This window comes from Schistocerca piceifrons, chromosome 3 (assembly GCF_021461385.2).
Source record: "Schistocerca piceifrons isolate TAMUIC-IGC-003096 chromosome 3, iqSchPice1.1, whole genome shotgun sequence".
Taxonomy (NCBI): Eukaryota; Metazoa; Arthropoda; class Insecta; order Orthoptera; family Acrididae; genus Schistocerca; species Schistocerca piceifrons.
Genome location: NC_060140.1, coordinates 949,088,814 through 949,112,161, shown reverse-complemented (window position 1 = coordinate 949,112,161; position 23,348 = coordinate 949,088,814). Strand labels below are relative to the sequence as shown.

Genomic DNA, 23,348 nt, shown 5'->3' with positions numbered 1-23,348 from the left:
CCAGACAAAAAGAAACGGAACAAAAGAAGATGACTGGAGACTGGTTGACTGACCACGACAACAAAAAAGGGAAAGAGTCAACCAACTGACGACACACTAAAATCTGCAACCAAATACGAGAGACTCGAGGACAAGAGACACACAAAGGGAAAGGAGCAGGACCTCCCTAAATGGAACAATAAAAAGGACTACCACGGATAAAATTTAAAACGTCATCAGCCAGGGAGGCATTGTCGCTTAAAACCAAAGGCAAAGTGCCCAGGAGATTAAAAGACTGCCGGAGGGTGCGCAGTCGGGGACACTCCAATAAAATGTGGGCGACCGTCAGGTTAAGGTACACTTTGTGGTGAGTAAATGACTTACGCTGTTGCACAGTGGAGACTTCTTGACACTTGGATGGAATAATGTTCTGAACAGTGCTTTCAACTCCTGGCATAGGATTTAGTTGGAGTGGGGTTAGGGATGGAGGCTGTGCAAACGTAGCTTCAATTTTAACTTATCAAACATGGAATATTCTTCTTGCCAATACAGTATTATGAAATGAATAATTGCTACTCGCCACATTGCGGAATTGCTCAGTCGCAGACAGGCACCTCAAAAAGTCTGTCAGAAAGTAAGCTTTCGGGGAACACGGCCTTTGTCGGCAACAGCCAACATATCCACATACACTCACGCAAATGCAATTCACACACACATGACCAAGGCTTAATGGCTTCAGCTACCAGAGACTGTGGTCATTTGTGTGTGAGTTGCGTTTGCAGGTGTGTGTGTGTGTGTGTGTGTGCGTGTGTGCGTGTGTGTGTGTGTGTGTGTGTGTGTGTGTGTCTGTCTGTGTGTCTGTGTGTGTGTTTTCTCTATTTTGGACAAAGGCCTTGTTGGCCGAAAGCTCACTTTCCGACAGTGTTTATCTTGCGGCTGTCTGCGGTTCAGCACCTCCGCTACATGATGAGCAGCAACTATACTTTTCATGATGTTGTTACATTCCACCCTGGATTTTCCACTGTTTGATCTTGCCAGTACAAAAATGACAACAAAACAGAACTTATTTACAGGCCAGTGTACTTCTTGGAGGCAGGGTTCGACGAGAGAGAAACAGCATGAAATATCTTTAGCACAACGTAAGCAATTTCAATCAATTAGTAAAACAAAGCTACTTCAACCATTTATAGGGCTCCCTAAGAAAATTCCTCAACTCAGTGTTCTGACAATGTGACGTACAACACAGATCACCGTCACAGGTTAAAATAACAAAATAATTTCCAGTAAACTGGCAAAAACAAAATGTCACGCTCACAGCGTAACAATAACAAGGCCACATTCTGTACAATGGCACATACAAAATCAATCTCACTCACGGTGCATAAACAACAAATCAATCGGGCTCTCACATCTTCACACCCAGCGTACCTCAACACGACTACCATAACATGCTAAATCGTAACCACAGACCTCCCGTGTGTAATATTACTGATCATCCAGTACACTCAATGCATAGCCTATTCTCTTTACTGTACATTGCATGCATCACTCTACCGACCAAAATACTACTGTCAGCCACTAAAGCAACCAGCTAGAGCTGCTCTTGCAATCTGAAGGCCTTCGTATACACCTCCACTGGATTCGCTGTTCTCTCAGCCGGGAAAAGGCACCAATCAAACCACTCAGTTGTTTGAGTCCACAGGGCAGCCACACCCCGCACGGACCGTTAGCGAGGCACTGTAGGCAGCTCCTTCTTGTACCAGCTTGGAGAAGGCTTCCTGTTCTTGGCTCCCCTCTCCTCGACTGCACCCATCCACAGCTCCTTCACCTCAGCTTCACTGACGCTATCATGTCACGTGTGTGGGGACCCCACCCTCTTGTAGTACAAGCGCGACAAGATGCCTCATAAGAATTAGGTTTGCTAGACTATTAACTAACCACTTTCAACCACTTTTCATAACAGTTAAGCAGTATAGTAACCCCATAGTAGGTTATTAACTTTATCGTGCAGTGCAAGAGTTTGTCACCTTCTACTGGCAATATTAACTTATTTTATTGTACAACAGAAGTTGACGTATAATACACTTAGTCCCCTACAGGGCCCAACACACCATCCATCCTGTATTTGTAAATCATAGCTTCCAGTCTGATGATAGTTTGTTCTTTAGCCAAGCTAAAAGTTTCTCGCAGGTGCATATCAAGGAAAATTTATGAACGCAATAAGATATCATCATTGTTCACTCCTGTGCTTGTGATTTGAAATACAAATTTATTATGCATGTTACTCTAAAACTAAATCTCATTGGTATTGAACCGGCTATTCCAACTTTTTTTATCGTAGTTCATAATCACACTGTTGTTTTGTTGGTCCAGTTCATGCACACAGAAGTCATGGTTTGATGTTAGGTAGTCACATATCTCAATTGTGTTAAAAGTCCCAGCAAAATCTTGCGTTAAACCAAGATCCTTAAGGTAAGTGTCATGTACATGAAATTGCTACACTATCCCAGGTAGCTCATCGTGTAGAATGTACCTCGTAGATAAGCTTTTTTAACATTGTACGCCATTCTTTCTCTAATTTTTCTTGTCAGTCGGTGAGTACACAGTTGTCGCACTCTGACAGCAACCTGATACATGTGCAGCCCGCATCTCTGTAATATGAGAAGTAAGACATGTACAAGTTTTAACCCTTTAACGGGAGCATTTTTTGTGGCGACTCAGCGAAGCTATTTTTTTTGCATCGAATTAGAATTGTGATCAATTTATTATATTTTATTTTTTGATAATTTTATTTTTGTGATTTAGGTCTAAAAATTATTGTGGTAAATATATCACCACAGCACTTTTTTAAATCTTACATTTTCGGTGGTAAACCGATTTCCCACTTGTGAGCTTTACACTTTGGTGGGAAGAAGATATCCCATTTCCATTTTATAAGCTGTAACATGTTGGCATTACATGTAAAAAAATCTTAAGAAGACGGTGATTTCTTTTTATTTTACTTTATTTCAAAAACATTTACATTACAAATGTACAAGTAATAATTCTTTTTTCAACAAAATGTTCAAATGATTGTTACATTTTCTTTTTATTTTCCATGAAACTGTCGGAAGAATGGTTCGATAGACAGGGGTACGTTGCAGGAGCACCATACATACACTCCTGGAAATTGAAATAAGAACACCGTGAATTCATTGTCCCAGGAAGGGGAAACTTTATTGACACATTCCTGGGGTCAGGTACATCACATGATCACACTGACAGAACCACAGGCACATAGACACAGGCAACAGAGCATGCACAATGTCGGCACTAGTACAGTGTATATCCACCTTTCGCAGCAATGCAGGCTGCTATTCTCCCATGGAGACGATCGTAGAGATGCTGGATGTAGTCCTGTGGAACGGCTTGCCATGCCATTTCCACCTGGCGCCTCAGTTGGACCAGCGTTCGTGCTGGACGTGCAGACCGCGTGAGACGACGCTTCATCCAGTCCCAAACATGCTCAATGGGGGACAGATCCGGAGATCTTGCTGGCCAGGGTAGTTGACTTACACCTTCTAGAGCACGTTGGGTGGCACGGGATACATGCGGACGTGCATTGTCCTGTTGGAACCGCAAGTTCCCTTGCCGGTCTAAGAATGGTAGAACGATGGGTTCGATGACGGTTTGGATGTACCGTGCACTATTCAGTGTCCCCTCGACGATCACCAGTGGTGTACGGCCAGTGTAGGAGATCGCTCCCCACACCATGATGCCGGGTGTTGGCCCTGTGTGCCTCGGTCGTATGCAGTCCTGATTGTGGCGCTCACCTGCACGGCGCCAAACACGCATACGACCATCATTGGCACCAAGGCAGAAGCGACTCTCATCGCTGAAGACGACACGTCTCCATTCGTCCCTCCATTCACGCCTGTCGCGACACCACTGGAGGCGGACTGCACGATGTTGGGGCGTGAGCGGAAGACGGCCTAACGGTGTGCGGGACCGTAGCCCAGCTTCATGGAGACGGTTGCGAATGGTCCTCGCCGATACCCCAGGAGCAACAGTGTCCCTAATTTGCTGGGAAGTGGCGGTGCGGTCCCCTAAGGCACTGCGTAGGATCCTACGGTCTTGGCGTGCATCCGTGCGTCGCTGCGGTCCGGTCCCAGGTCGACGGGCACGTGCACCTTCCGCCGACCACTGGCGACAACATCGATGTACTGTGGAGACCTCACGCCCCACGTGTTGAGCAATTCGGCGGTACGTCCACCCGGCCTCCCGCATGCCCACTATACGCCCTCGCTCAAAGTCCGTCAACTGCACATACGGTTCACGTCCACGCTGTCGCGGCATGCTACCAGTGTTAAAGACTGCGATGGAGCTCCGTGTGCCACGGCAAACTGGCTGACACTGACGGCGGCGGTGCACAAATGCTGCGCAGTTAGCGCCATTCGACGGCCAACACCGCGGTTCCTGGTGTGTCCGCTGTGCCGTGCGTGTGATCATTGCTTGTACAGCCCTCTCGCAGTGTCCGGAGCAAGTATGGTGGGTCTGACACACCGGTGTCAATTTGTTCTTTTTTCCATTTCCAGGAGTGTATTTTGTTCTCTTGTCACGAGCTTTTGTTGAACACTTTCGGCACCGTCTGTAGGTTCTTTCTAAAACAGACATATGATCGCCTACTTTTGCCAGTCGAACGTGATCTGGTACGGTGTTCTTCTTGTTTAGAATGGTTATTGGACGTCCTTCTTTTGCGGGATGTAAAACCATCTATCAATTGTTTTGCGAGTAGTAATCGAAAGTTCAATTGATCATCATATCCCTCTTGTCCTTTATTAGTTTTGTACAATATAAAGGGATTTACAACGTCCATGTCTAATAGGAAATAGAGAATCCGATGCCACCACTTACGAGAACGTCGACCTATTGCATAACGTTCTCTAAGTTGATCAAAGTGATCTACACCTCCTATTATGGTACTGTGTGTTTCCACAGCTGTGGGACACGTAACCATGTTGGTTGTGCCATCCATATTCTTTCTTGAGACAAGTGCGGTTTCTCTAGGATTGTCTGAAGTTGTCAAAATAGTGACAGGTTTATTGTCCATCCATTTTATAGCTGCAATGCCACATTTGCGTTGAATCTGAAATTCTCCTCTTTTCAAGGTACATTTATCTTTCATCATTGAAGGAAGCCCTTTCCAGTTTGCTCTGACAGTCCCTATAGATTAGATTCCATTGTTCAAAAGCATTTGCATTAGATTCACTATGGTGAAGAACTTGTCAAACGCTACTAAACTGTTATTATATTTCAGGTCTTGGTTGAGGCTAATGACTACACGCTCTCCCAGAGAATTTTCTGTGCGTCTGTCATTTGATTTTCCTGTGTAAATATCAAATTTTATGACATAGCCAGTCTTTGAATCTGCTAAACACCATACCTTGTATCCTCGTTTCACTGGCTTGAGAGGCATATACTGCTTGAGCGAAGACCGTCCTGTGAAAGGTATCATGCTTTCATCCACAGCCAATACCTTACTAGCAGTGTATGGCTTACGAATTGTGTTGTTCAGAAAGGTTATAAGAGGTCTGACCTTGTGAAGTTTATCGTGGTTTGGATGCCCTCTTGGAGGATTCAGCCTGTTGTCATTTATGTGAATAGTTTCACATATCTTTTTGAAACATTTGCATGTCATAGGTTTCGATATGTAAGGCTCACCTAAGGCAGGTTCTGAACTCCAGTAGTGCACTACACTTGGCAACACAACCACGCTCATCAAGATATTCAATCCAATCCAGGCCTGTAAGTCCTCTACAGATAAATTTGTCCAGTTATTTGTTGACTCACTTACAGTCTGACCAGATTGCCGTTTTTGTTTCTGTTGCTCTGCATACAGATTTGTCTGCTGAACCACATACTACAGTATCTCATTGGTAAATAAAGTAAGGAAGTAGTCTCTGTGCTGTGTTTTGTCAATGGGTGGTTGACAACTGGTTCTCCTTTTGTATCAACGCGAAGAAAGTCGAAAACAGCAGTGTCATCGGACCATTCCTCTTCTGCCAATGGCTCTTATGCACTTACGGTACTGTCACTAGAAATATCGACGTCCATGGAGCAAGAATTGTTTGCACTGTTATTGATATTAGGTTGTGGACCAAACACGGATCAACGTCTGAAACAAATTCATCTTCTGATGCTTCATCACTTTCTATTTCAGAATCCTCAGGATCGCTAGGCAGTGAAAATAGCAACTCCGATGCTTCTTCTGGTGTGTATTTCTTACTATAGGCGTGCTTCTTTGACATTTTTGCTACGAAAAGCAAAGAAAGATTTTGAGGCGAACAATAAGTGATAATATGATATTCCAATTATATTTGCCACCAATATTAAAATTTAATTACCACAATGTGAAAACAGTAAAGCTATGAGCTGATAATAGTGACACAGACATATACTTCAGAAGCGAAGCAAACTCTTCCGACAACAGTAGTGATCCCGAGATACACACAAACCGATTGTTGTAGCAGTTTTCATACACCTGGTACAGTGTACTACCACAAGATGTCAGGCAAATACAGCGGTGGTAATATTCCCAGAAGCATTGTGGTATCTCGACGTTTGTGGGAAGTATGCTTCCCAAGGACCACAAAAGACATTGTGGTATATATATTTCCCGAGCCCATTTCAGAAACGACTTTTGGTGGTATGCATACTTCCCAAGAACCCTGGAAACATCATTATTTGGTGGGATATACACTTCCCACAGCCCTAAAAGCTATGTTTAGCAACAAACAGGAACCAGGGGTAGTGCAGCGGACTACCACTAGGGGCCAGGAGCGTACGGAAGTGGGGAAACGTATTTCCATGAATGCAGTAAAGGAATACCATTAGTGGGAAATATATCTCGCACAGTTGCGAAAGGGTTAACACGTCAACAAGTCTCGACTTGTCTGGGGCCATGCTGACGAAACAGATTTACGGCCCCCTTACATAATCATGATGTAACTTCCGATTATGCCATGTAAATTTAGAACAAGTCTTGACTCGTCTCAGAGCCTGCTAAGAATACATACACGTCTCAGCGCAGTTCCCTGTGACACGAGTGCGGGGAGAGGGATGGGGAAGAAATGGGGGAGAGGGGCAGCGAGTCTCAAGACCCACTCCTCTCCAGTTTCTGGAATCACGGTATGAAGGCGTGTTAGAGGTGAACAGCAGGACTTATTGTTGAAGGGGGCGTGAATGCTCGACAGCTTGTACCACAGACAGTAAATCATGTTGTCATAGCTTTCATGATCAGGGTTCCAACCCTTCAGGAGAATGGGAGACCCCACACTGCAGTTCACACCATAAACACTTTGAGAAATATACTAATCCCATAACGGCTTGCTGGTCCCCTGATTTGTCACTTACAGGGCACGCCTCGAACGTCATGGAAAGACATATACTTCATACCAAACTCTAGCCTCCAAATTATCATTTCTCAGACTGATGTTGATGATTTACATCAATTCCGAATGGAATAAAAGATCAATCATTTAATTTTGTTGCTTGATGAACACCTCCACCGTCTGATATCGGAATGGTGCTTCATGATGTAACATTTCCCTTCTAGGTCAGTACATAAAACACTTTTGTTGCTCCAGTAATGTCTACTGTAACTTTTATCAGACATCTATCTGCGTACTGGGTCAGACATTTTATGACGTCCACCAGATACCTACATTTGCGAACAAGAAACGATGCTGCACCCACTGCTAAGAAACTATTTTCTCTTGGCGCGTTATGTTTTCATTCCCGGTTGGTTTGTTGCGCTGCGACTAATCTGAACTTTCTCCGTCAACTCAGTCGCAATGGAAGCGCCTTTTACTATTAGCGTGTCTTAAGCTCATCTGAAAAAGAGCGTGTACGTGGGCTCAAAAAAAAAAGTTCAAGCCTAATATTGAGACTTTTTGTACTTAGAAAATACGTTTAGTTTCTTGTGGGTGTACCCAAGCTATTACCCATCTCCCTCCACAGACATTTACATTTTTGCATGTACCATTGTTCAAAACATTTGTGCATTTCACAGCGTGAAGAGGCAATTCAAGGTCACAAAATAGTCACGTGTTAATATGACACGACGAAAAGTTCTTCGGTAATATAAAGAATCTCTCTACTTGTCTGGATGTAATTATTTCGGATATTTAGTTTTCCACTGTTTTCGCGTCACACGAGTACGCAGTGAGCTCCTCTTTTATGCCCTACCGCTATTTCCTGCTTGTTACAGGGAAGGAGCCTCGTTCAGCAAGTGCCTGATGTACAACCAGAGCGATGTGACAGACTCCGGCGGCAGCAGGGAACCTGTGAAGTGCCAGGACGGCTGGGAGTACGACGACACCTGGTTCTCCCTGACGGTGACGTCACAGATGAACTGGGTCTGCGACAACCAGCAGGCCGTCAATGACGTGTTGTTCTACTCACAGATTATTGGGGTGGCGCTGGGGTTACTGTTTGGCTACATCGGCGACATGTGCGTAGCTGTTTTTTTAAGGCTGGTTAAATCCATAATGAATCACTTAATAATTTTGATTAATTCACGAAAAGACACACTGATTATTTTCAGTATATAAGAAGTTAAATTATTTTTAGAATTTATGACTGGTTTTTCAATAGCGACAAATACGTAGTACATTCATCACATGTCGCTACCGTTTGAGTCACTATTATAAGAGTACATTATTATTATCATATTAAAATGTAGACTTTCACGGCAGGAAATTTTATGTCATTTATAGTCATCCGGGCTGTTATGCCGTGGTCAGTTGATGAACTCTGTGTCAATTCCCAACTTTTCGTCTCCGACTGCGGAAGACATCTTCAAGGGGGTCCGTAGCTCGATGGAAGGTCCAACACACCCACTGGCTCGCTACTGACTGCCGGTAAATTCCGTGTCCGCGCGCCCCCGCGCCGCGGCGTCACGTCACTTGTTTCGAAAACGTCAGTGTAATTGGCCGCTGTCCGTCGCCGTCGATCGCCGTTGCCATCACCCAGTAGTGGGCGGGTGGTACACATCTTCTTTAACACCGGCATCCATATGCCGTTTAATTTCACGCCCTCCTCATTTCGATTGAAATGATTAGGGTGTTTAGCGATTTCGATTGCCTCCCTGTAGAGCCTTTCGTAATATCCGCTTGTGGCCGCTAGTACTTGCGTCTCCTCGAAACGAATATTGTGGTTCCCTGGCTGGAAAGCATACTCCGCAACAGCTGATCGTTCCGTTTCTCCTCTTCTACAATTGCCTTTGTGATCTTCCAAACGTTTAGAAACAGTTCTTTTAGTGGTACCCACATAAACATCTCCACAGCTGCATGGGTTCCTATACACTCCAGCTTTTCCAATGGTTTCAAATGGTTCAAATGGCTCTGAGCACTATGGGACTCAACTGCTGAGGTCATTAGTCCCCTAGAACGTAGAACTAGTTAAACCTAACTAACCTAAGGACATCACAAACATACATGCCCGAGGCAGGATTCGAACCTGCGACCGTAGCGGTCTTGCGGTTCCAGACTGCAGCGCCTTTAACCGCACGGCCACTTCGGCCGGCTTTCCAATGGTTTGCGAGCGTCATTGGCAGGCCTAAGGTATTCCTGTATCTTCCTGGTGGACTTGTAAATTACGGTAATATTCCACTTCGTCAAGATCCTCCCTATTGTTTCTGTTACATTTTTAACAAACGGCAGGAAAACCTTAGATTTTGCAGTAGCCTGTACGTCAGTATGATTTCTGAGTGGCTGCTTCAACGCGCGTTTTATTTCGGCGGACGAATATCCGTTCTTCATCAGTGCATTGTGGAGATGTTCCATCTCAGCGTCGAACAACTCAGGTTCACAAATATTTCTAGCTCTATTCGCTAACGTCTTGATAACATCCCGGTTCTGTTGTGGGTGGTGGTTCGACTCCCGGTGCAAATAACAGTCCGTGTGCGTGGCTTTGCGGTATACTGAGTGGGCCAAACAACCATTTTCGTTTCTATAAAACAGGCACATCGAGGAAATGTAGTTTGCCGCCTACCTCCTCCTCCATTGTAAACTGAATTCTCGAGTTTATACTATTCAGATGATCGTGGAACCGGCTTAGTTCCTCCCTGCCATGTCTCCAGAGCACAAACGTGTCATCCACGTATCGGAACCATACATTTGGTTTTTTGCTGGCAGTACCTAAGGCCTGTTCTTCGAATTTCTCTATAAAGAAGTTTGCAATTACGGGACTTACGGGGCTTCCCATAGCCACGCCATCCGTTTGCTCATAAAACTGTTTATTCCACTTAAAGTGGATCCCAACATGACCTGGGATCCAGAGAAAGACGACCGACCATCCATCTTGATGGAGGTCAGAAAGGAGATCTGGATGGTCACGACCAGTGGGTGTCGTGCATAGCACTGGTCGATAGCCTGATTACAAGGTTCCAGAGGCTTAAAACATTGCAGTTACTAGCATATTTGTTGTTCACTTCACTTGAGGTGACAATTTTTAACCTTGAAATTTATACTGTTGTTACGCAGTCCGTGATATTGTCACCTAATGTTAATTTAACAGTATTAATACGGTATTAATCCACTTGTGTGGTTCAGTGGCTCAGTGGTTGAGAGCTATACTACTGATCCAAAGGTCATGGGTTTGGCACCTGGTCAATCCTACAATATTTATCTGATACTTTTCACATCTGGAAGTGATTTTCGTATACGAAATATGCGTAGTTACACCGAGGTTCGAGGGTTCACGTTGAACTGTATGTCCCACTATAGCTCAGTGGGTGTGACGCATATATCTGTCTATGATATGCTCGCTCCCATTGGGGTCGATATATATAATCTACTGAAGTTTATCTACAATCATGCTCATAAATTACGGATAATTGCAGAATGTGGTGCCACACAACGTGGCACTACATAAAACTGGCGCTAATAGCATAGGCACATAGGGAACACACACGACACAGATCTGCAAGTCCACGGTATTGGAGATGCATTGAGAAAGCCGTCCCGAAACACATGTGCTACAAAACGCCACTGTTTCCTGCGCATGTACCCCGACATCAATATGGGATATGATCACCATACGCACGTACACACGCCGCACAACGGGTTGGCATACTCTGGATCAGGTGGTCGAGCAGCTGCTGGGGTATAGCCTCCCATTCTTGCACCAGTGCCTGTCGGAGCTTCTGAAGTGTCCTAGGGGTTGAAGACGTGCAGAGATACGTCGACCGAGAGCATCCCAGATGTGCTCGATGGGGTTTAGGTCTGGAGAACAGGCAGGCCACTCCATTCGTCTGATATCTTCTGTTTTAAGATACTCCTCCGAGATGGCAGCTCGGTGGGGCAGTGCGTTATCATCCATCAGGAGGAAGGTGGGACCCACTGCACCCCTGAAAAGGTCGACTTACTAGTGCAAAATAATGTCCTGATACACCTGACGTGTTACATTTCCTTTGTCAAAGACATGCAGGGGTGTGCGTGCACCAATCATAATCCCACCCTACACCATCAAACCATGACTTCCATACAGGACCCTTTCACGGACATTAAAAGGTTTGTATCTGGCTCTTGGTTCAAGCCAGAAGGAAACACGTCGAGAATCACTGTTCAGACTATACCTGCACTCGTCCGTGAACATAACCTGGGACCACTGTTCCAATGACCATGTACTATGTATGTTCTTGACACCGGGCTTTACGGGATCTCATGTGACCAGGGGTCAGTGGAACGCACCTTGCAGGTCTCCAGGCGAATAAACCATGTCTGTTCAGTCGTCTGTAGACTGTGTGTCTGGAGACAACTGCTCCAGTGGCTGCGGTAGGGTCCCGAGCAAGGCTACCTGCAGTTCTCCGTGGCCGTCTGCGGGCACTGATGGTGAGATATCGGTCTTCTTGTGGTGTTGTACACTGTGGACTGCCCGTACTGTAGCGCCTGGACACGTTGCCTGTCTGCTGGAATCGTTGCCATAATCTTGAGATCACACTTTGTGGCACACGGAGGGCCCATGCTACGACCTGCTTTGTTTGACCAGCTTTCAGTCGCCCTAGTATTCTACCCCTCATAACGTCATCAAGACGTGTTCTTTAAGCCATTTTCAACACACAGCCACCATTAGCACACTTACTCGCTGTACTGTACTCTGACATGCACCAACACACCTCTGCTAGTGTGGACTGCTCCCAACACCACTGTCCGACGACCATAGGTCAAATGCACAGCATGGTCATAGCCCGAGGTGATTTAAACCCACAAACCGCCCACCAGAGCGCTGTTTCACCATGTATCAGCATTATCCTTAATTTATGAGCATGAGTGTACATAGGTGCAGCTGAGAGCAAGTGGCGATCGAGATCTGTACGCCCTGGCAATGCCGGAGTGGCAGTACATTACCCTGTGTCCTTCACGTGGGAACGTGACTAGCGATCAGGCAGACGGATCGCAATTTACTCTCTACCAGAGCCCTGAAATGGTAGATTTCAGTGTGTGACACACATTCGCTGGTCGCACCAAGGACCAATTTGGCTCACTTTACGACAGAGCCCACAAGGATATCAAACGTCAAGGCTGGTAAACAAAAAACGAATAAGTGTGCCCTAAGCAAACGGGCAGTCCGAGTTGTTTGAAGTCACACTGTTGGTAGTGTAAGAACTTCACCACAGGCTCCTCAGGCTAAGCTACTTGCAAGTGAAGTCAGTCTCAGGACGGGTCCTAAGTACCAACCAGACATGCCAGAGCTTTGACCAGAAGTGCTCACCAGACTTAAGTCCCGCACCTGAGTGCTTTGCACCTCTCCAGAAAAACATACCGTTTTCCCGCAAAGTACAGGAACGGCACACTGCCTTCACCCCGTCTTGAGCCAATCACAGGGCTTTATAGGCGCTAAATATCCCCTCCCACATGGCAGCACAAACTCATGTCAAACCAGGGGAAGAGTTAAGAAACCTGTGTCTCTAAAAAAAAGAAACCCCAAATTACTGGCTTTTTTAAGTTTTCGCAGAGGGGGGAGAGCTGATTTTTTCTGAAGTCGTGTCTCTTGCCATGGCAACAAGTGAACTGATACAATTCAAAGTTCTTTATCTAAATCGCCTGAGCCTTGGAGCTTGTTAGTCCTAGCTGTGAGGTTTAATAAGGATTCTATCTCTAAATGTTTTTCAGATACTGGAGGTTTCTTATACAACCGAGGCAGCCGAAGGAAGTGGTTATCTGGCCTATTTTGCACTATCGGCAAACACGAAAACGTGAATTTTTATTAAGTGTGGCTCTGCACACAATGCCCGGTTTATGACTCCACTATGTAGACACGTTCCTTTAGACAGTAGCCCCGGCCCAGGCCTTCTGCTGGCGCCATGGCAGGTATCACGGCATTGTTCTGCTGGAGACCTGTCTGCATGAGGAGCTGCCCTGTCTGCTCTGTACAGATGTGGGCCTGTCTGGCAAGATTTACCAAGGGATGGGCTCGCCGCCAATTGCTTTCAACTCCCAGCAAGCTGTTTGTACGAGCTACGAATCATAAAAATACCTCACGTGTTTAGCGCCCTACCAGGCTCCATCAACATCTGCTCAGGCCATTAGTTTTCTGGAGTCACACTCGAGGTCCATCAAGTTGTAACAAAAACCTTATTAATTTTCCATATGTGAAACTGTAACTTGTCCTCTCTCAAGTTCTTTCAAGTCAGCGTGTATACGGGGGGACTTACGTTACACATTATTATCGCAGATCAAGTAGCTTTTATTGAATGGTGCACTACACTTCGAAGTGATTCACATAAATAACAGTATTCTTCAACATGGTCACCAAATCTCAGCAAACAACAGTGGAAACTTTTTACCAGTCATACAGTTCCTCGGCGATAGAGATCTGCTCCTTGGTCAGGTAGTCATTCAGGATGCACTGTGTGAACGTTCTCAGAGTTTAAAAATCTGTCCCCCACCTCCGCTCCCCCATGGAAGTCCTTTCAGCTTGCTGAAGAAATGGAAATTGTATGGTGCCGCTGAAAATTTGACCAATGCCGGACAGACATGGCTGATGCTGACCAGGATGTCTGAACTTCCCAGTCAGCGGCACCGATGTATGTGCGGCCTTGGTCAAATTTTTAGCGACATTTCTCTGCGCGCGGACGCGACATTGCTTGTGGCCTATATACCCCAGAATTTCGTGATGAATCTTGTGACGGTACAAACCCCCGTTACTAGGTGAATATTTCCAGTATGCAAGGATTGCTTTGTGGAGAGCAAGCGCGCGACATGGTGCGCGATTCGCGGAAGCGGGTGTCGCGCCCGCGCTAGATTTGCAACGGTCGCTGGGACGTCTCCACGTGGCCCGCAGCGTGGGGCATTGTTTGGTTTTTCGTGCATAACGCGAACACTATGTAACTTACGGCGAAGAGCGATGCGGCAGTGGATTGCGGTCAGCAACATGCACCTTCTCAAAGATCGATCTTTATTTGAAGTCACGTGACGCAAAAGTTATAGTAACTTGAAAATTGTTTAATATCACGAATACTGAAAAAATTAATAAAAGTAGCAAATAACAGCTTACAGAGATGAGCGAGCGCTCAGTAAAACTTTTCGTCATAGCGGGTCGAGTGCCGTAGTCACATGTTAAGATTCATAAATAATTACGCCCGTAAAGAGCAATAAACAAAGTTTGAGGCGAAATTGTTTATAAAATTCAATAGAAAATTCATAACGTAAAGAACGCCACTATATAATATTTTGGGTGGCATCACACATATTTTAAACTAGTTAAGTTATACACTTAACTTGCAATAGTTTTCATTGTTTGCAACTTACTATTAACATTTATCGCCCATAATTAATTAATTATTATAGACATGAAGATTTTGAGTAGCGCAGTGTGTACATCGCTCTAGATTACGTCTAAAATCGCTGCTATATGCAGTTCTATGTTAAAACTTTGCAGCACAGATGTCAACAAACAAATTTGCGCTAAGTGGCGAAATTTTGCAAAAACTAAAACTTGATTTATGGGCGATAGAATAATCCTAGAAATTAATGTAACATAGTAAATGAGATGTACTTTTTAGCGCGGTGCCGATGGTGTACTTATTTCTGTCGAGGGATGTATGTATCAAAATTTGTAACCTTAACTGGTGAGATTGGTACTTGTATAACCAGGGGGGGTGCACATACGAGCCTATATAAGCGAGTGGCCATCTTGGCCAGGGGTCAGTCGTTATGGAGGGTGGGTGGCGAGCCCCAGTTGAGCGTGGCCCATGCGGCCGTTTGAGAATTCTTTTTCGCGTCGATTTATTTCGACAAAGAGTATTGTTTAATAGTGCAAGTGTGCAAGCATTTATTTGATGAACTGGAAGCGCTACGATTATTTGTGTGAGTACGATTTACGAGGTATACATCGTCATAAGTGAACATGTGGCGATCTGCGATTTCCCGCCAAAACTGTTAGATCAATGAGCACAATGGGACTTGTGGTTCTGCTCGAATTGACTGAGTAATTTCCATTTATAGCAGCCTACATTACTACTACTGGGGGCTCGGAGTCAAATTATTATTAAAGTGAAACTGTAAACCGTCTCACCAGCGTTAATTTCATTGTGTGAAAGAAAAGGACAACGCCAATAAATAGTAACTGAACTGTGTCGTGAAAAACTGATTTTGCTATAATAATCGCCTAATTTTTGTTCCCTAGCATAAACTGTACTCATGTCTGAGTGAATAATTAATTCATAAACAATAACAGTGTATCAATGCACCAAGTGTGGAAAGCATCCCCTGAGACTTACCTGAGAGCCACAATTTGCAATAACGTTTTTAACCAATATTTGTATATGCACACTCGTGAGAACTCTGCAACTGCCCTTTCTCATTTACCGCCCTGTCGCAATCTGTATGCAGTTTACGCGTTTTGCGCAAGAGATTCGTGCTGCTCCAAGTAGTTGGAACTTTGGAGTCACTTCACTTCAGTCGCACGCTTTGATGCACCTTATCCGTACCGCAGCACAACTGTGTCTGCAGGAAACACGGAACATAACACTCTCTTCTGACAGTGTGCCACTCTTGTTTTCTAAAGTCCCTATGTGCTGTCCTTACAGCTTCAAGCGCCGGAACTGCCACATTCTCGTGGTGGGTGGTGGTAGTAATGTTCTGGCTCGTCACTGCAGATTCAACTCGTGATGCGATGTTTCTCTGCTTCTTGTTCTTCTTCGTCTTTTGTCAATAAGTAATAGCATTACGCTGAGGTGACAAAAGTCACAATATAGCAATATGCACGTATAGAGATGGGAGTAATATCGCTTACACAAGGTATAAAAAGTCAGTACATTGGCGGAGCTATCATTTGTACTCTGGTGATTCATGTAAAGGTTTCCAAAGTGATTAAGGCAATGGGAATTAACAGACTTTGAACGCGGAATAGTGGTTGGAGCTAGACCCATGGTAAATCGTTTGAGAATTGAATATACAGAGAACCACAGCGCCAAAAGTATTCCGAGAACACCAAATTTCAGGCACTACCTCTCACCAAGGACAACGCAGTGGCCAACGGCCTTCGCTTAACGACCGAGAGCAGTGGTGTTTCCGTAGAGTTGTCAGTGCTAACAGACATGCACCACTGTGTGAAATAATCGCAGAAATCAATGTGGGACGTACGATGAGCGCAACCGTGGAGACAGTGCGGTGAAATTTGGCTTTAATGGGCCAGGGCAGCAGACGACTGACTTGAGTGCCTTTGTTAGCATCACGACATCGTCTTCAGCGTCTCTCATGGGGTGGTGACATTATCGGTTGGACCGTAGGCGACTGGGAAACCTTCCCCTGGTGAGATGAGTCCTCATTTCAGGTGGTAAATGGTGATGTTAGGGTCGAGTGTGAGCAGACCCAACGAAGTCACACACCCAACTTGTCAACAATGCACTTTCCAAGATGGTGGTGGCTTCATATTTGTATGAGTTGTGTTTACATGGAATGGACTGGGTCCTCTGATCCAACTGAACCGGCCATTGACTGGATATGGTTGCGTTCAGCTTCTTGGAGACCATTTGCAGCCTTTCATGTACTTCATGTTCCGAAATAACGATGGAATTTTTACGGATCACAATGCACCATGTTACTGGGCTACAGTTGTTCTCGATTGGTTTGAAGAACATTGCAGACAATTCGAGCGAGTTCTCCACCCAGATCGCCGGACATGAACCCCATGGAACTTTTATGGGACATAATCGTGAGGTCAGTTTATGCACAAAATCCTGCACCGGCAACACTTTCGCAGTTATGGATATATATATAGTGCCAGCATGGCTCAGTATTTCTACTGTTGATTTCCAACGACTTTTTGAGTCAATACCACGCTGAGTTGCTGCGCTACACTGGGGAAAAGCATGTCTGACATGATATTAGGAGGTATCCCACGACACTTGTCACCTCAGTGTAAAAGCACTCCGTCTTCAGGCCACAAGTGGCCCATCGGGACCATCCGACCGCCGTATCATCCTCAGATGAGGATGCGGAGAGGAGGGGCGTGTGGTCAGCACACCGCTCTCCCGGTCGTTATGATGGTTTTCTTTGACCGGAGCCGCTACTATTCGGTCGAGTAGCTCCTCAATTGGCATCACGAGGCTGAGTGCACCCCGAAAAATGGCAACAGCGAATGGCAGCGTGGACGGTCACCCATCCAAGTGCCGGCCACGCCCGACAGCGCTTAACTTCGGTGATCTGACGGGAACCGGTGTTTCCACTGCGGCAAGGCCGTTGCCCACCTCAGTGTAAGTGGGGCGCAATTAGGGAAAGCCACTGATATAGCTGACTCAACAAAGTGCATACTGTTATGACACTACACCTGGGAACGAGCATCTTGGAAACAGTGTAGCAGGTCAGCTGTTCACATGCTGCTGTTGTGAGTATCTACGGAAAATGGATGAATGACTGTAGAACCAGGAGTAGGTGACAAGGTTTCGAATGTCCATATCTTGTCACAGAACACGGACGTTGTAATCTTGCCCATAAAGCAGAATGGAATGTGGGAGATTTGCCCATAAAGCAGAATGGGCAGCGATCTGTGGCAGATCTGAAGACAGAGCGTAATGGTGGTGCAGGCACGAGGTTTTGGAGGATACCATGTAGCGTACATTGCTGAACATGGATTCTCTGTAGCGGGTGACCTCTATGTGTTCCCAAGTTACTCCACCAACATCCTCAACATACCGTTCCATGGATGCAGGCTGGTGGAGGTACTACTATGCTACAGTGGACACTGATATGGGTTTTCGTGGGACCTGTGGCACTGTCGAAGGTATCGTGACAGATGTGGATTGCATGTTTAGTGCTGTGGACCACCTATATCCCTTCACGCTTATTGTGTTCCCGGACGACAATGACATCTTCCACCAGGATAACTGTCCATGTTACAAGGCCAATATCATACTGCAGTGGTTTCACGAGCATGATTGTGAATTCATTTTGATATCTTCGCCACAAAATTAACATCAGTTCAGTGGAAAATTTTTAGTATACAATTGGGCAAATTCATGCCATGCAGAATTGCTTATGTATGCGTTCGAAAGGGTGATCATGATAATATTCAACAGCTGGTCTTAACGCTTTGGCCCACCAGTCCAACTACAACTGTAAGCTTCATTCTGTGTTCTGCATCTTTTCTTTGAAATGAAATGAAATGTGCGTGTAACACTGTTGGCCGGAAATCCCATCCTGAGAAGTTCGGCCGCCAGAGTTCATGTACTTTTTTTTTGTTTGACGCAACTTCCGCGACTTGTGCATCACTGATGATGAAATAATTATGAGGACAATCCACGCGCACCCAGTCCCCAGTGGAGAAAATCCCCGACCCGGCCAAGAATCGTCCCAGGGCCCCATGGTCGAGAGTCAGCATCGCGAAGCAGAAGACCGTGAGCTGCTGACCGTAATTGTCGAGGAGGGGTAGGGAGTAAATGGAACAGACTAACAAAGGTAAAGTTTTATATTAGCTCACAAATAAAAACAAAAAAATTAACTTCACAAGTGCAAATTCATTTCATATTCAATGATTCAATGACACCAAATGATGACTTGTAATTCATATATACTTATAATTTACACACAGTGTTGTACTCGAAGTCCAACACTGGAGTCTTTGTACGACTATCTGGATCCTTTCCTTATCCGCTTCCCAGTCTCTTTCTTTCCTTTGCCAAAGCGACCTTCACAGTGGCACGTGGTGTTTCCTTTGTTGTTCTGGAAGATGACCAAAATTGCTATCCAGGCTAGAGGGTGCTGTTGGTTCCAATGATCGACTGTCTGCTCCCGCAACTAACAACTCCATACTAACTTCCTTTTACAAATTACACTAGAGGTGACTTCTGGTTGGCGACATCCGCGTACAAAATAAAAGCATTCACAGTAGACGTTAGGCAAACGGAAAAGAAAAGTTTTTTCGCCACTTCATTGTGTTTCTCGCGACTGGGTAGTAGCTGTGAAGCTGGTTGACACACGCTACACCGGCCTTGTCCATGATGTTTGCCTCCAGTGTTTTTGTACTTTTCCAAAAATAAAAAGAAGGAAAAAGACAGAACCTTTAGCTTCCTTGCTCTGAAGCTCGTTGGAAGACCTTCCTGTTTTTCATTTCTTCATGAGAGTTTACATGCGCACTTATAACTCTGCTGCATCTAGAAGGCAAGATATGAACAGCTACAGCCATCATACAGTCGAAAGTCGTGGAGCACATGGGAAAGCACATTCCAGCAAATGGAAAAGCTGCGCGCCGGCCGCTGTGGCCAAGCGGTTATAGGCGCTTCAGTCCGAAACCGCGCTGCTGCTACGGTCGCAGTTCGAATCCTGCTTCGGGCATGGATGTGTGTGATGTCCTTAGGTTAGTGAGGTTTAAGTAGTTCTAAGTTCTAGGGGACTGATGACCTCAGTTGTTAAGTCCCATAGTGCTCAGAGCCATCTGAACCGTTTGGAAAGCTGCGCCGTTACGGGATACAGGAGCCGTCCACACGGCCGACACAGGCGCCCCTTTGGCGTACGGCCACAGAGCCGAAAGTGTTAACAGTCACTCGTAAACTGTCTAAGGCCTTGGCTACTCCAGTTTCTGCTCTTTTCTGTCCCAACTACAAAGTCCATCAACATATAAGTGGAATATATCCTGTAATAAGTAGCAGCGCATAATCGTGGGAGTGTATCTGCTAGCTGGACTGCCCAGCACCTCGACACGCAGGCTGAGCTGACTCTTGCCGATGACAGGTACGGCCGACGCCCCCAGCAGCTGCTCTGCCTGTCAGCCCACGTGGTCAGCAGACTGCTGGTCGTCCTCGCTCCACACGTGCTGCCCCTCTTCATCCTCGCGGCATCCCTCGTGTCAGCTGCGGCTGGGCCCATGGTAGAATCGGTCTTGTCTGTCGGTGAGTGTTAAAAAAACTGACGTAGCTGTTACAGTAATCTCGGCAGTACCAGGAAATCTTTAGAAACGTTACGGCAGTTTGCTCATTCCAGAACCTGGGAAAAGCACTTCAAATGCCTGAGAAGAAATGTAACACTCTCAAGGACTATGTTTAGCGGCGCCATGGTACAGGGTGTTTCAAAAATGACCGGTATATTTGAAACGGCAAAACAAACTAAACGAGCAGCGATAGAAATACACCGTTTGTTGCAATATGCTTGGAACAACAGTACATTTTCAGGCAGACAAACTTTCGAAATTACAGTAGTTACAATTGTCAACAACAGATGGCGCTGCGGTCTGGGAAACTCTATAGTACGATATTTTCCACATATCCACCATGCGTAGCAATAATATGGCGTAGTCTCTGAATGAAATTACCCGAAACCTTTGACAACGTGTCTGGCGGAATGGCTTCACATGCAGATGAGATGTACTGCTTCAGCTGTTCAATTGTTTCTGGATTCTGGCGGTACACCTGGTCTTTCAAGTGTCCCCACAGAAAGAAGTCACAGGGGTTCATGTCTGGCGAATAGGGAGGCCAATCCACGCCGCCTCCTGTATGTTTCGGATAGCGCAAAGCAATCACATGATCATCGAAATATTCATTCAGGAAATTAAAGACGTCGGCCGTGCGATGTGGCCGGGCACCATCTTGCATAAACCACGAGGTGTTCGCAGTGTCGTCTAAGGCAGTTTGTACCGCCACAAAGTCACGAAGAATGTCCAGATAGCGTGATGCAGTAATCGTTTCGGATCTGAAAAATGGGCCAATGATTCCTTTGGAAGAAATGGCGGCCCAGAGCAGTACTTTTTGAGGATGCAGGGACGATGGGCTTGCAACATGGGGCTTTTCGGTTCCCCATATGCGCCAGTTCTGTTTATTCACGAAGCCGTCCAGGTAAAAATAAGCTTCGTCAGTAAACCAAATGCTGCCCACATGCATATCGCCGTCATCAATCCTGTGCGCTATATCATTAGCGAATGTCTCTCGTGCAGCAATGGTAGCGGCGCTGAGGGGTTGCTGCGTTTGAATTTTGTACGGATAGAGGTGTAAACTCTGGCGCACGAGACGATACGTGGACGTTGGTGTCATTTGGACCGCAGCTGCAACACGGCGAACGGAAACCCGAGGCCGCTGTCGGATCACCTGCTGCACTAGCTGCGCGTTGCCCTCTGTGGTTGCCATACGCGGTCGCCCTACCTTTCCAGCACGTTCATCCGTCACGTTCCCAGTCCGTTGAAATTTTTCAAACAGATCCTTTATTGTATCGCTTTTCGGTCCTTTGGTTACATTAAACCTCCGTTGAAAACTTCATCTTGTTGCAACAACACTGTGTTCTAGGCGGTGGACTTCCAACACCAGAAAAATCCTCTGTTCTAAGGAATAAACCATGTTGTCCACAGCACACTTGCACGTTGTGAACAGCACACGCTTACAGCAGAAAGACGACGTACAGAATGGCGCACCCACAGACTGCGTTGTCTTCTATATCTTTCACATCACTTGCAGCGCCATCTGTTGTTGAAAATTGTAACTACTGTAATTTCGAAAGTTTGTCCGCCTGAAAATGTACTGTTGTCCCAAGCATATTGCAACAAACGGTGTATTTCTATCGCTGCTCGTTTAGTTTTTATTGCCGTTTCAAATATACCGGTCATTTTTGAAACACCCTGTATAATATGTGCGTACTAACGGCTTGTAGTACTAATGAGTCATTTGTCACGGTCTTTGTCGATAAGACAGCGCCCAGGAGGCCTATATGTGCGTCCTCAGCCTTGGCCCTGCAGGCAGTAACTGTGCTGAGTTTCGAGGTGAGCAGTGTTTGCAACATTCTTCATATGGCACAACCACGCCCCACTCACGAGAACGTACTCCTCTTGAACGGCTTCAGCCTATTGAATGGGGTGCCATTGTGGGGATGTGGGAAGCTGGATGCATGTCTTGGCGGACTGCTGCACATGTTAGCCACAATATACCGATGGGTTGTCGCTGCTTTCAGCAGTGGTCTCTGCAACATTCCCACACCTGTATACCGGGTTTTGTACATTCGTGCAGGGCAGACACACGTCAAAATTGACGCATTTTGCGAGCAGCGGCGGACCCCGGAACATCATGCAGGGCCGAAATTGTGGCACACGTTGCACATGCTGTATCATGAGGCCTCATTAGCAGCCGTCTGCTTGCAGCAGGATTAAGTTCACACGTGTCTCTGGCCACTCTTGTGTCCTGGAAGAGTTGACTGCCGAAATGATTGGCACTCTGTTGTCTTCAGTGATGAGAATGGGTTCTGTCTGCGTGCGAGTGATGAAGTGTGGCGTAGACCCAGTGAGCTGCCTAATCCAAAGTGCATTCTCCCACATCACACAGGTCCCATCCCAGGCTTCATGGTGTGGGGGACGTGAGTTACAACCCGCCATCACACTTGGTGTTTCTGAAGGGTGAAGTAACCAGCGCCCGCTACATCGGGCAGGCTATTATCCTTGGGCTACTGCCATTTCTACGACAGAAAGCTGATGTCCCCTTCCAACAGGACAATGCACGGCCAGATGCGGCGGCTGCGGCGGCAACGCGCTTCTAGTGGTGTAAAACAACTTCTCTGGCTAGCAAAATCACCAGATGTATCGCCAGTTGATCTTGTAAGGAACGTGTTGTAACTTAATCATTCTCCAGGATCTACAAGAACTATTGCCGAACTACAAGAGAAGGCGCAAAACGCCTGCAGCAATCTATCGCTGGATGCTATTCGGCACCCTTATGATCGTTTGCATGCGAGAATACACTCTTGCATTGCCGCCAGAGGGGATACACCACGTATTGATGGAAATGTATATGCACCGTTTACTGTATTATGTGTGTTTCATTTGGTCTGAATTTTTCATCATATCATATTGTCATACACTCCTACAATGGTCAACCACCCGTCACTTCACTTGTCAATTAAATGATGTTGATAGTG

General features: G+C 45.9%; 1 protein-coding gene and 1 pseudogene across 1 annotated transcript in view; one reads left to right on the top strand and one right to left on the bottom strand.

Annotated features, from left to right (window-relative positions):
• The window catches only part of LOC124789858 (carcinine transporter-like), a 113,552-nt gene that overhangs the window by 33,183 nt on the left and 57,021 nt on the right, over positions 1-23,348 (top strand). The window contains exons 3-4 of the mRNA XM_047257371.1: positions 8,228-8,470; positions 20,193-20,350. Coding sequence (XP_047113327.1) covers positions 8,228-8,470; positions 20,193-20,350 — 401 coding nt within the window. The remainder of the gene's footprint in view (positions 1-8,227; positions 8,471-20,192; positions 20,351-23,348) is intronic.
• On the bottom strand, positions 17,593-17,710 carry LOC124790194 (annotated as a pseudogene).